At 37.5% G+C, this 14,295-nt stretch overlaps 1 protein-coding gene across 3 annotated transcripts in view; it reads right to left on the minus strand.

Annotated features, from left to right (window-relative positions):
* Positions 1 to 2,103: 2,103 nt before the first annotated feature.
* RSPO2 (R-spondin 2) overlaps positions 2,104 to 14,295 on the minus strand; it is a 148,455-nt gene continuing 136,263 nt past the window's right edge. For all 3 annotated transcript variants that reach the window (XM_038555332.1, XM_038555333.1, XM_038555334.1), the window contains one exon: positions 2,104 to 3,945. In XM_038555332.1, coding sequence (XP_038411260.1) covers positions 3,830 to 3,945 — 116 coding nt within the window. In that variant the 3' untranslated portion in view covers positions 2,104 to 3,829. The remainder of the gene's footprint in view (positions 3,946 to 14,295) is intronic.

Genomic DNA, 14,295 nt, shown 5'->3' on the forward strand with positions numbered 1-14,295 from the left:
ACCTGGGGACAGAGAGATGGGTTTGGAAATCAATAGCATACAGATGGTATCTGAAGCCATAAGGTCATACTTCCCAAGTCGAGGAGGTGAAGAGATTAAAAGATTAAATAGTGGGCTCACCTATGAAATGTCAGTATTTTGAGTTTAGGCTAAGAAAGAACTTGACCAAAAAGAAGTAGAAAACCCGGGTTAGGAATGTCATAGAGGTCAAATGAGAAATGAAATTCCTAAAGGAAATAAAGTTTACATAAAGTTAAACATTGTGGAAACAGGACACACAAGAAAGGAGGCAAATGTTCTTATATTTACCAAGGGTAACATCACTGCTCCCTTGGTGACAACAATGACAATGCAGTAGTGGGGAAGAAATCAGTGAGAAGGGAATAAAGTCAGAGCCATCAATGACTATAAACTCCTTTTTCAGGAGAGCAGACAGTGAAGACCTTGAAAGGTCTTCAAGGAGCAGACAGTGAAGACCTTGAGAGGTCTTCAAGGTCTCACTGACCTTGAGAGAAATAGTGCCTGAGTTAGAGGAGAGGAAGAGCTGAAGAAATGCCAGAAATGGATACTGAAAGACCACACAAAAGATGAGGAGGCCAGATGCATGAGTGGAATGGTTATTCCTTTTTGAAAGGGGGAGGATGGTGAGATTGGTCAACATTAGATATATTTACAGGGTTACTAATTCTACCTTTTCTAATGAATTATCAAGTAGTATCTACCATGTACAAACTTCTCTAACATGAACAGAGGTATTATTTCACTTTTCTCTCGCCTACTCATAGCTCTCAAAAAAAAAAAAAAAATGGAGGAATCCCACACCTCAGGCTAAGTGCTTGCTTCTCTCCAAATGTTTCTAGCAAAACATGAAAATTTCATGTATACAGTGATTGCTAGTAGCATATGAGAACATTCATAAAATTGGCTTTTCCTAAGTGCTTATCCGTCAAACTGTTGTCATGAGGACATTTAAGGTGTATTCTCTTAGCAATTTTCAAATATGTGGTATTGAATTAACTATAGTCACTCTGCTGTACATTGCCTTCCCCATGATGTATTTGTTGTATAAGTTTGTACCTTTTGATTGCCTGCGCCAATTTCCCCTACCCAAATTTGACAAAGCTGTGATCCCATGACTTACTTTTATAGATGCTAAGCTCCCTGAAAATATTGAAACACCAGTTTCATATATTCTATATTTATAGACATCATGTAAATATAGAAATGATATAGCTACTTTTGGAAAACCACCAGCTCTTCTTTGTATAACCCGACAGCTATAAATTACAATGTAGTATGTGTCTGTTGTATATTTGCTTATAACTGGAAGGCTTAGAAATGAAGCAGCTATAAATCAATTCCCACAAAAATAAAAATTTGGTCAAATAATGTCCCAGCATCAAGCAATAAATCAAAGGGAACGAATGTTTTCATAAATATAGTTTTGTTGATGAGAATGGAATGTGTTTTAAATAATTTAAATATCAAGAAGAGAGGCAATAACAGGTAAACTTAGGTAGCAATTTAGTATATAACCCTGTGCTAACCGTACTTTACACATTTTACCTAATTTAATCCTTAAAACACAGCCCTACAGACAGATAATACTGTTACCTCCATATCACAGATTAGGAACAGAGCCTGAGAGAGAGAATTTGTCCCAGGCTACTCTGGAACTCAGGCAGTGTGGCTCTAAAATCTCTGCTGCCCAATGACCTTACCTTCTGGATTTGGGAAACTCAAATTGGATTTGGGTCCCCTGGATGGCTCAGTCAAGTGTCTGACTCTTCATTTTGGCTCAAGTCACAATTTCAGGGTCATGGGATCAAGCCACACATTAGGCCCTATGCTCAGCAAGGAGTCTGCTTAAGATTCTCACTCTCCCTCTGCCCCTCCCCAGCTTGTGCATGCTCTCTTCTCAAATCATCGTTTTTAAAAAGATCTACTCCTAACCACTCTAGTGTAATTTATACCCATCTAGTTCCTAGATAGTTACTAATATTGGTTTTTAAAAACTTTGCTTTTTTTTTTTTAAGGATTATTTAGGGGTAGAGTATTGCTTTTTTCCCTAAATGTATGGCTAAAGAAAACTTCCACAAAGAATAATTTTGAACTTTTTTAATGCATGAAAAGATCATCTCAGAAACAGAACAGATACTGACTTTTTAACGATGAAGCATTATATAAAGAAGCCCCCTCCCCACTTAGTAAATAGGAATATAGTGTAAATAGATTGAAAGGAGGTGAAAACTTTAGGATTCAATGCAAATCCTAAAGTAGTATACAACATTCATATATGGCTTCTTATCTCATAGCAATAGTATTCTCATAATGATGTATATGACATTCATACTTATGGTAAGATGCTTTTGACTCAAAAGTTAAACAAAAATGGTGGAGAGGTAGTTTTGCCAATGCAAGGTGAGAAAAAAGGCTTTACCTTGCTTTTTTTTCCCTTAAACATCTGTAACCATTTCACTTTGTTCTAATTTTCTTCTGAATTAGTCAAGACAACAATGATGCTTTTAGAAGCCAATTTCAAAACCCTCTAGGAATGGATTCCCCCAACTACACAATGATGTTTTTGATACAACTCCTCTGAAAGTCCCCTGGAAGGCTCCACAGTGTTCTTCTGTCTTGGAAAGGTTACCGATTTTGGCTCCAAGAAGACCTGTTAAGATCTGACCAGCAGTTATAGGGATCCATTCCTATTTTCTCCTCGAATTCTATGCATGGTCTCATGATGGTAATTTCTACAGTGACCCAAGAATATTGTTATGTACCCTGTCATGGTAAGTCAGGGATGGCTTTAAATAAATGCGTGTGTGTGTGTGTATAATAAAGTTTGAAACAAAAGTTTGAAAAATTCTCTAGCTAGGCAGTGAGACAGCATGATGAGTACTAGAAGGGACTGCATGTCATTCCTCATGTTTTCAATTGTGTTTCATAAAGTCCTCACATCTCAGATGGAAAGGGAGTTTCCGCTTCTGCCTGTCACATGCTTTATCTGCATGAGGAGACAGAGGGGGGAAGGTCTACTGATATTCAAATTCTTTGACACTGGTCATTTGAGCCTATGTACAAACTAGCTTATCTTATTTTTACAAAGGGAAATAAGCCCTCAAAAGAAAAGTTAAATGTCAAGGGGCAACAAAACATTGGTCAATTCGCAAATCTAGAACAGTCATTTACTGGACAATGGTTAGGAACCACTAGAAACAAAGTGACATTAATTGGGGATGACTTGTTACACATCAGAAAGCATAAATATACAGTAAGTAGGAGGTTTATATGTTGCCCCACAGAATATGTACAAGTTGGAGCTACTGTGAGGCTGAGCAGGAATTCCTGGACCATACCCCCAGCTCAAAGCGGATCTCTGCATACATTTATCCTTGCAAATGCACAATGTGAGAAATCAAGGTTGCCAGTGAAACAGCACTTTGCCTGCTGAGTGTCTTCTTCCCCACAAATATGCACAAGTCTGTTCTCCAGTGGTGGTCTGTGGCCTCACAGCTCTTGCCCCCTCCATGGTGCCACGATCTCTCAGTGGCACATGGAGCCAAGGCATACGCTGGACCCCTACTTCTGCTTCCACTGGTTCGTAAGCTCCTGCCTTCACAGTCTCCAGATGCAAATCAAAGCATAAATAACAGGCCACGCTCGTGGCTCCTCCATTCACAAGGTTACTAGGAACAGATACTGGTCAAAGCAGCGCAAGTGCCACATGCCAGTGTCCAGGAGTGGAGAGTAGCTTTGTGCACTTTTGCAAAAATACCCACCCCCCCCACAACAACAACAAAAAAATCTACCCTACATGTCTTTTATTTTACTGATTAGCCCTGTCTGTAGCTAGGAAGACACTGTGTTGCTCCTGGGCTCTTTCTATCAGCTTCCTCTTCTTTTTCTTGTTCTTCTTCTCCTTTGCCTTTGGGGCTCTCTTTCCTACAATGGGGGAAAGAGAAAGAAATGAAGACACGTCAGAAAAGAAAACACAAAACATTAAGACCTTTACACAAAGCCCATCTGGAAAACATCACCTATGGAAAAAGCAGCCTCAAAGAGAAAATTGTTCACATTAATTTTGACGGAATAATAATAATTTACTAAATTGGATATGCTGTCTAAAACAGAGACTGATCTTCCTGTTATAGGGAACTGGCATATTTAAAAACCTCCCAGCGGCCTGATCAGTCTTGCAAATATCATCCTGCCACAAAAATTCCATTTATCCCCTCCGACTTGTAACAATACTACCCTTTACTAGACATCTTTACATCTTTCTCCTGCTCCACATGTTGGTGGGTCGAAAGAAAATAAGCAACTATCTACAGTAAATATACCAGAAGTTTCAAACTCCTTTCTCCCTGCCCTCACCCCCAGGAGAAAAAAAAAAAAAAAGTCTTGCTTCTAACATTATTCCTTCCCTGCTCTCCAAATGCCCGCATATGAAATGACATAGGTGGAATACTTCTTTGTTTTCTATAAAAATTCATGAGGACACCATTCCTTATGTGGCTTATGGCCTCTTATACAAATCTTCTAGACCAGTTATTCTGATTATTGTGAGCAAGAAAAATTCTGGTTTGTCCTGAAGACCTGGCAATAGGTGTCTTACTACCAGAAGATCATGCCACCACATAAGCCTATTCTCCTCTTTGCTTCCACCATCAGGAAGACCAGACCATTAGCTAAATCGTTGAGATTTGTCTCCATCAGGAGTTTTTTAATATAGCTCTCCCTTTGCCTCCACTGTATTTCACTTCTTGGATCTTGTGGTGTGGTCCATAGTTTTTACAACATCTCAACATTTCAAGTATGTATACCAAAGATCGTGAGAGAAAAAAAATTTAGGTTCTAAACCCACAGGAATCATGGGAATTTTAGGACAGAAAAGAGCTTAAAGGTCACTGAGTTGTGCAGAAATTAAGTAATCACCATACACCTTCAGAAGAGAAAGATTCTTCCCTCAACAGACTGTCAACTTTCCTACTTCCATTTTAATTGTGTAGTCCTACATAACTTCTCTCTTTGGTGAAGTACAGCTCTTAGATATTATAGTAATCGGTACCACAAATAGGACATTCAGTTCTAACACATGCTTTCCATCCTTCCAAGACCCTTTATCACAGGGACATAGCTGGCCAGCTTTTCAGTTGAGACAATGGAGGTGGCAGCTGAGGTAAGAAAAGGAAAAGAAACAGGCCAGAAGTTAGGGAGCTAGATCTATGCCTTAGGAAAGCAGAATCATACTAGATTACAAGAGTCTAGAAGATTTCTAAACAAGGGAGGGATTTCTCATTTTGTTTGGGATGGAAAACCGTCACATGGTTGCCACATAGTTGACAGTTAACAAGCATTTGCAGAGTAAAACTTTATCACAAGATAAAGAATAATTTTAATAGGACACTAAAGCAAAATAATCAGAATATAATCATGCCCTCACAGTAAATTATGACAGCCCCTGAAGTTAATTTCTGGTTCTTATTAAATTCTAGCATTAGTGTTACATGGTATCTTGCCATCTTTAAACATAGTTAATCCTACCCAATGAAACCATAGTCCAAACCATCATTAATCAAAGAAGTGGTAAAGTTACTTTAGATATAATGATGAGACACACACCTAATGAAGACAGAGAGAGGAAATACTTAACATAAAATTTCATATTTTAAAAGAAGCTTCAGTTATAAAATTTTTAAAGATTTCCCTAGCTCTATATTTTCTCTAAACAAACAACAAAAACTTTAGTTAAAATCACTGCTGACTACACTGTAAAAATGAGCTGATGTTTAATTTAATCAAAGCCTGGAGTTTCTTTTAAAAGCAAATTGAAATTGAGTAAATGGAAAAATAATATTACTAGATGTTTAAATGTGTTAAGATAAAAATATGCTATTTGTTCAAGAAATCTATTCACATTCATCATTTCAATTTTTCATGTGAAAAATGTACAGTACTTTCGCTAACAGAAAAATCTATGCTAAATAACTGGAAATTCTTATTTTAAGAGAGGGTCAATTTCATGCCACTTACCTAATATATCATTCTGATGTAATCGTCAATATCAAATGGTCCTCGGGTTTGCTGGCTGATATAATATAGTGTGATAGGAAAGTTACTCAATATTTGCATTAAAGAGTTCATGGTATGGCCAAAATTTCAGCAATGCTTCTGGAAACTTACATAAAATAAGTTTTCAAGTTGTACAACTATTCCACTGGCAATAAGTTATATGGTACTGGTTTCAACTAAAGATGTTTGGGAGACCTAATTACAACCCTAAAAATTTTCCTCAGAAGTCTCTTTTGAATGACATCTCTATGCTATTGGTTCATTGCTTGGTTTTGTTTCTGGTCAGCCCCATTTCTCATGTAGGATACATTGCAAATACCAGAGAATTAAGATGGTTAGCCAAGATTTGACCACAGATAGGCCTAAATTAACTGAAAATATTTTGTGGTCCGTAGTAGACTATTTTGACTTAAAACCCAACTCAAGGTAATAAAAAAATACTAAAATAAAACCTAAGGTATAAAAAAGATCTTGTACATATTTTCTTCTGAACTCTGCTAAGATTTTCAAACCTAAGAAATTGGTAAGATTAAAGCTAACAGAAAATACAAATACTGTTTTGATCTATACATTTGAAAATATGTTATATTGGACATTCAAGTGTGCTAATTTATGTTTGTTTCTTTACACCTGTGGCTGTTTAGACTATGAGATTAGACTTGGAGAATGCCTTCTAGACTTTCAGATTATTTCACATTCTTAAGCACATTCACTCTGTACAGGAAGCATTTAAAGGCAAGTATGATGCCAGTCGCCCTAAGAGAAATTCAATTCATGGGTTTAGCTTTCTTTTTAGCTCACAAGTGACAGCCTGGAAACTATACTCCCAAGATCAGCAGAAAAAGGTTTGAGTTTAATGAGGACATTATCAGCCTCCAGCTATATCCAACTTTAATCACAAATTTGCATATCTTTGTCCTGAGTGCTTTAAGAATAGTGGCCTTGACAAATCACTGGTCAATCTCTTCAGCACTGTTCTATGGATGCAAGATGACTGGCTCAGATGTTACAGTTAAGGAAGCAATAGGGTTTAGTAGAGAAAGGCAGAAGGAAAGGGAGCCAATAGGTAAGCGTGGTCTTGTAACTAAGAGGTTTGTTGAGGCATCATACTTGTGACCCTCAGTTTTTACATTTATAGAATGAAAATGCTTGATCCTTTTTCACCAGAAAGTTGTATAAAATGTCATGAGCAAGACAAGATCATCATCAAAACAAAGTTAGAAAGATACCATCAAAACCACGCTCTAACCAACACAATTATATTGATTTGCACACATGTGGAAATGGTCCAACAGGATAACCTATCAACTCTTCTACAGAGAAAGGTGAACAGTCCCTTATGGAAATACTCCTAACGGCCAGCTGTAGATGACTGCTATTAGAAATAGGATAGAATATTTTCAACCAAGATATCAGGCAGACTCACAAATTACATGAAGCTGTGAAAATATGGACTCCACTGCCAGGCAGGCACGAACTTCATTCTTTCCTAAGCCCCAAAGTTGAGGAAAGTCTTCAAAAGGTTTTTCCCCTCACTAGGTTTAGGTAAGTTTTTTCATAATTGGGATCAATGATTCTTGTGCATCTATCAGTGAGGCACAAAGGTTATGTAGGGTTTCCAATAAAGAAGGACAAACATATGGTCTCATTCATTTGGGGAATATAAATAATAGTGAAAGGGAATAGAAGGGAAGGGAGAAGAAATGGGCAGGAAATATCAGAAAGGGAGACAGAACATAAAGACTCCTAACTCTGGGAAACGAACTAGGGGTGGTGGAAGGGGAGGAGGGCGGGGGGTGGAGGTGAATGGGTGACGGGCACTGAGGAGGGCACTTGACGGGATGAGCACTGGGTGTTATTCTGTATGTTGGCAAATTGAACACCAATAAAAAATAAATTTATTATTAAAATATATATATATAATTCAAAAAAAAAGATTACTAAGTGTTTTAAGGAAGACTTTCTTACGGTAAATGAAATGAGAGAATTTTGAAGAAAAAATTCAGTAGCTGTGACTACGAAACAAAAGTCCCTCCCTTTCTCTCCACACGCACACACTTGCGCACATGCACTCATGGACACACACACACACACGGGAAAATAAGCCACAATTATGACAAATGTAATTTCCACTGCTAAAGCCACAACTGTGATGACAAAGGTGATCATCTGAAATCAGGACTAATTTATATTAAATTTTAATGCTATCTTTGTGATACTAACTTGAAACCTGGGTTTCACTGTATTTATGAAATTCACTAAGGAGACTTGGGGATCATTTCAGAGATTGGGTCATTCTTCAGAGCAGCTGAAATTGAGGGACAAAACCTGAAAACCACAAAGCTGGGGAGTTTCGTTATATTTCAGAGGACACGACTAGATGTAGAACAGAGAAATTTGCTTCCACTCTTCACAAGGACTGAGTTGTAGACAATGAATAGCAATTTTGAGCTATTTTCTCTTTCTCATATGGGCAGCTTGAGTTTGCCCAAGAATGAGTAGCAACAGATTTATTTATTTAAGAGTGATTGATGATTCTCTGGAAAAATGCCAGTTGGTTCCTAAATATTTTAAAAGCTCATAAAAAACAGACAAAAGACTTAAATATAATTCTTAAGGGAAATAAAAACAGCTAATAAATATATGAAACAATCGAATCTCACAATTAAAAGTGCCAAATAAAATGAATTGCCACTGCCAAGAATCTTAAAAGTAAAAAGTGAGAATGTGGTAAGACAGGCATCAGGATGCATTATAGAATATAAAATTGATACAGTCTTTCTAAAAGCCATCTGGCAATGTGTACAAAAGCATTAAAATATTCATAACTTTTGACTCAGATCTAGGAACTCATCCTAGGAAAATAATCTAGACTTGGACAGAGATTTATGCATAGAGATGTTTACTATAGAACTCTGAAAAATTGTAAATTACCAAAATGTCCTACTACACAATTTTTCATGACCTCTTTTTTATGATTACTGAAACAATAAGTGTTTTCTCAACTGTGAAGCATTTGTATCTTATGGTCACAGTGACTAAATTTTTTCCCCTAAGAGAAATTGCATGTCCCTAAAATTTATCATAAATAGGCATAAGGCAAAGGTTGTAAATCAAAACATTCCTCTTCCAGTGGGAAGCAGACTTTTGAGTAGAGTGGTCAATCATAATTGAATCTAAGATATAAAAACTTGAGAACTACTGAACTACCTGAACACTTTTAGCATTAAGAACGGATGTTAGTTCACAAAGCTGCTTTAATCTAGAAAGGTGTCCAAGTAGGCAAATATAATGAGCATGACTGGAATCTACCACAGTATATTCTACTTAGTCTAAAATAAAAATCCTCCACTGTCTCTAACGGTTCTTAATAACATATTAATGGTTATTTTACATCAGCTGAGCCTCAGAGAAAAGAGCCTGAATAAGCAAATGAATCTGCTCTGTCTCCTTATTTATAGCACAAGGTTCTTTAGTGTTCTTAGTGACATTTATCTGATTTTTAAGAAATAACATCTTTTCCACTATAAATACTGCATAGATAGAAGGGTTTCAAAGGACTGACAAATCCTTCATTCAGTGACTGTCTCCTGACTGTGATCAAATTGTTTTTGAGAACAAAAGAATCTAGACACAAACCAACAAATTTTGAAGTGCTAAAAAATAATAAGCTATATGCTGAGGAGATTTTAGTGGGCATCTTGAACTTTGAGTCATATTGTGAAAATCTTCCATGTGGTCACTTAGTCATTTCATCTTAATAGAAGAGCATGTGGGGGGCAGCCCGGGTGGCTCAGCGGTTTAGCGCCACCTTCAGCCCAGGGCCTGATCCTGGAGACCCGGGATCAAGTCCCCCGTCGGGCTCCCTGCATGGAGCCTGTTTCTCCCTCTGCCTGTGTCTCTGCCTCTCTCTCTGTCTCTCATGAATAAATAAATAAATAAATAATAAATCTTTAAAAAAATCTATAAAAGAGCATGTGCTTCAAAGATCTACACATAACCCAGAGATAACTCGCAAGTAGTTGTTTTGCTTACAAGGGTATTTGCAGGGAGCAACAACCATCCAAAATAAAAAAACAATTGACAGAATGGACTTCTCTAAATATGTAAACATGAAAATCATTCAGAATTCCTATGTATGTTTATGATAATTTGTAAGGAACTAATTCAATAAGCCAATTATGACCGTGTGTTACTATTTGTAAAACTTGCCACATTGTTATTGTAAAAAGAATAGTATGAAATGGCTTTGTCTATAAGACCTCTCCAATCTTCCTATATTAGGTGTCTACCCTGTTTTGTCGAAAGGAAGCCCCACTTGGTTTAAAGTCTTGTTTCATGTTCAGTGTTATGAAAATGGAAGAAAAGAAAAGCTTATCCTAAAGATTACCTGAACCTTTACAAATAAGGATTCCTGGACATGGTCTTGCAAAATTTCCCCATTTTATAGCTCTGAAGAAAAATCCCCTGCTACAGACTCCCCAAACCCTACAAACTCATTTGAAGTCGCAAGGACTACAGAAAAGTAATTTGAATCAGATCTTGGTTTCTTCCATATAATTTTGGCCATTCCATTTGATTTAATATAAACTCTTAGATATCTGGTACTTCAAAAAAAATCAGTTTAAAGATAAGATTCTATGGAGTTTAAGATAGGTGAGAATAAATAAACAAGTAGAGGTGGTTTCAAGAATACCTATGGTTCTTTCATAATAACTAAGTTACTGCTTAGTCACTAATGACAGTGACAAGGTGGCAGAGACACATTATACTCCACCATTTCACTTGTGAGAAAATAAATACATAACTCTACCACAAGGGGGCAATAATTCACTTTTACGGTAAGGATCTCTGGTGTAAAATGCCTGCAGGGGAGCTCTGGAGCTCTCACTTCTTACTTTTTTTTTTTTTTTTTTTTTTTTATTTGCATTTTTTTTTATTGGTGTTCAATTTACTAACATACAGAATAACACCCAGTGCCCGTCACCCATTCACTCCCACCCCCCCCCTCCCCTTCTACCACCCCTAGTTCGTTTCCCAGAGTTAGCAGTCTTTACGTTCTGTCTCCCTTTCTGATATTTCCCACACATTTCTTCTCCCTTCCCTTATTTTCCCTTTCACTATTATTTATATTCCCCAAATGAATGAGAACATATAATGTTTGTCCTTCTCCGACTGACTTACTTCACTCAGCATAATACCCTCCAGTTCCATCCACGTTGAAGCAAATGGTGGGTATTTGTCATTTCTAATAGCTGAGTAATATTCCATTAACCCCAGTTAGAGGCTTTTCTTTTTCCTTTAAAGCCAAAGATAAGCTCTATACCAAAATGTCCTACTACATAATTTTTCATGACCTCTTTTTTATGATTACTGAAACAATAAGTGTGTTTTCAACTGTGAAGTATTTGTATCTTACAGTCACAGCGACTAAATTTTTTCCCCTAAGAGAAATTGCATGTCCCTAAAATTTATCATAAATAGGCATAAGGCAAAGGTTGTAAATCAAAACATAACTCTTCTAGTGGGAAGCAGCGGACTAAAGAATGGAGAGCAAAGTCCAAGGACAGCACAAGGAAAAGTATAACTGCACTGCTGTTGAAAAGATGTCTGAGGGTCAAGGGAACTAATAAGAAGTCAGATGAATGTGCTTTTCAAACAGTGAGTTAGGGTAAAAGCATTATTCTCACATCCAGGTTGCCATTTTATGGGGAAGTTAATACAAACTATTTGCAAAGAACAGCTCCTTTTCTTGGATCCCTTATCAATAAAAATAGAGTTGCAAAACTAAAAATGATCTTTGTTATATCTTCTGGTCCAGGGAGTGCCCACAGATTTAATATTAAGTATAAAAGCTGATTGTCACATGCTGATTGCTGACAAAGGGTTCTGATCATTTTGGCCTCCCAGGATGATGATCAGTTGGCCATGTTGGGGAGGGTAGAGAGACAGACTATGGCAGGTATTTGCTACCCCTACTGTAGTCCAATTCTGCTAAATGGTTAAGATACGAAGCAGATGAGGCACAGAAAACTCGAGCAACCTACCCACATTCCTACAGCTTCCTAGCAGCTGAGCTAGACTGGCAATCAGGTCTCAAGATCTCTCTTATGTACCTTTCCAGCTTTAAAGGTCACTGGATAAGAACATAGTTTAGAGTTATTATTCAAAAGAGGGAGAAAAGTGTTAAAAGATAATATTTCTCTGAACTTCATAACTGAAAACCCTCTATGAATTGCAAAATATCATCTGTAGCCTAAGACTTTCTGTAAATGTACACAGCATTAACTCAATGCTTACTCTTTTTCTTTTAGCAAGGTGCAATCTGGAAGTTTCTTAGGTAGGGTGATTGAGATGGTGGGCCTTCCTAATATGTATCATGTACTGTAAGCACTTCACATACATACCTTCCTAGCTGAATATTGTGAAAAACATTCACTACTCAAACCATTCTGCTGGAATGTTTCATAGCTACATACCCTAAATTCAAGCAGAAAAATTTGCAGAAAACTATGAGGCTCATTTGGCACTCTTCAGTTAAGTCAGAAAACATCCAGTTTTCAGAGAAAATGATACAACTGATTTCATTTTTCTCCGGAAAACCAGAGAAGAATTTCAAGTCCCTCCATAGCTGACTTCGTACTGTACCAGAAGATACCTTTTAAGATAATTCTATTAGAATAAGAGGATTTAATACCTTCCTCTTGGTCTTCAATCAATAACCATGAAATAAAAAAAGAAGTCCAAGATACTACATTTAGGACTATCATCATATGGCAAACATTTATTTAATTTGGATTCCACACAATTTCTGTGGAACTTAAAGACATACTTACAAGTAAAATGAATTAGCCATTTCTACTTTTTGGGTTAGAAGGAGTCATCAGTCCAAGCCACTGCTCACGTAAGTAGCAAGCCTCACGTGAAGACAGCCAGCACAGGATTACATAAGGAAATGCCTGTTCTGTGAAGCATCATAAGTGTATTCCCTCCTCTGCCCTCAGCACATTAGCCCTCCTGCATTAAAAAAGTCATCATCTTCTGTTGCAATTTTGTTTGCCTATATGTCATGGCTACTATGCAAATAACTATAAATAGCTACACTTTAATGCCTGGTTAAACTCCTGGTCTTTCTAAAAATCAAATTGCAGATATTTATTCAAACTTAACTAAAAAAGGGATTGGAGCAAAGATATATGGACTAGATCTAAACACTGAATGTGGTAAGGAACCAAACCCACCATCCATCATAAAATGAACTCTCTTGCTCTTCCTGAACTCCATCCACATGGCTTCTACCCTCAACCTCAGCTTACATACTGTCTATAAAGGCAACCCTGGCCCTGAGGAAACCCCTTGACCTTTCTTTCAGCTTACCTCTCTCTTCTAACTACCTCAGTCTCTTGGTTTGATTGCATATTCCCCAGAGAGGGATTCAACATACCTTGTCAAAGAGCCTCAGATGCCTGGCCAGCCCCTAGGATGGGTCACTCTCAGGTCTAGCCTGGAGAGGGGGTGTGGGGTGGAGGGAGAATCATGTGACACTAGACTGAGCAGGCATCTAGGATACATTGTTAGGAACATTGGTTTGGGTGTCAAACCAACCTAGATTCAAAGCAGAGCTCTTCCTCTCAGAAGCTAGTGATCTTTGGTAAGTTACTTTTCTAATGCTTAGTTTACTCATTTCTAAATTGATAATATCAAAGGTACCACCTATGAGGGGCAAAGAAAATATGTGTACAGTTCCAGATACTATACCTGGCGCATGAATGTTAATTATAGTACCAGGAGGGGCCCTCGTGTGTATTATTTCTAATCCTCAAGACAGCCTGCAAGGTAGGCATTATTTCCATTCTGCCAATGAGGAAGTAAGTTTAGAGAAGTTAATAGCTCAAAATCACATAGCTCGGCAATGATTCAAACCAACATCTGGCAGATTCTAAAACCCGTACTCTTTCCACTATACTATTTGGATCCCCTGTGCCCAGCAAAATGTCTTTGATCTCATAATCATTTAAATGGCTGCTGAACAAACAAATTAATAAGTAAATACTAGGCTGAAGAAAGGCATCAATCTTCCCAACCAGTCCCCCAGTATATCAGGGTTCCCTTGGGCCACATTGGTTTCCCAGTAGGCCTGGCCTACAATGTCCAGTTCTCATATTAATTATTCCCTGGGGTTAAGGCATTTAAAGCCTCAGTTTCCTGAGGTCAAGCAAC

Source organism: Canis lupus, chromosome 13 (genome assembly GCF_011100685.1).
Source record: "Canis lupus familiaris isolate Mischka breed German Shepherd chromosome 13, alternate assembly UU_Cfam_GSD_1.0, whole genome shotgun sequence".
Taxonomy (NCBI): Eukaryota; Metazoa; Chordata; class Mammalia; order Carnivora; family Canidae; genus Canis; species Canis lupus.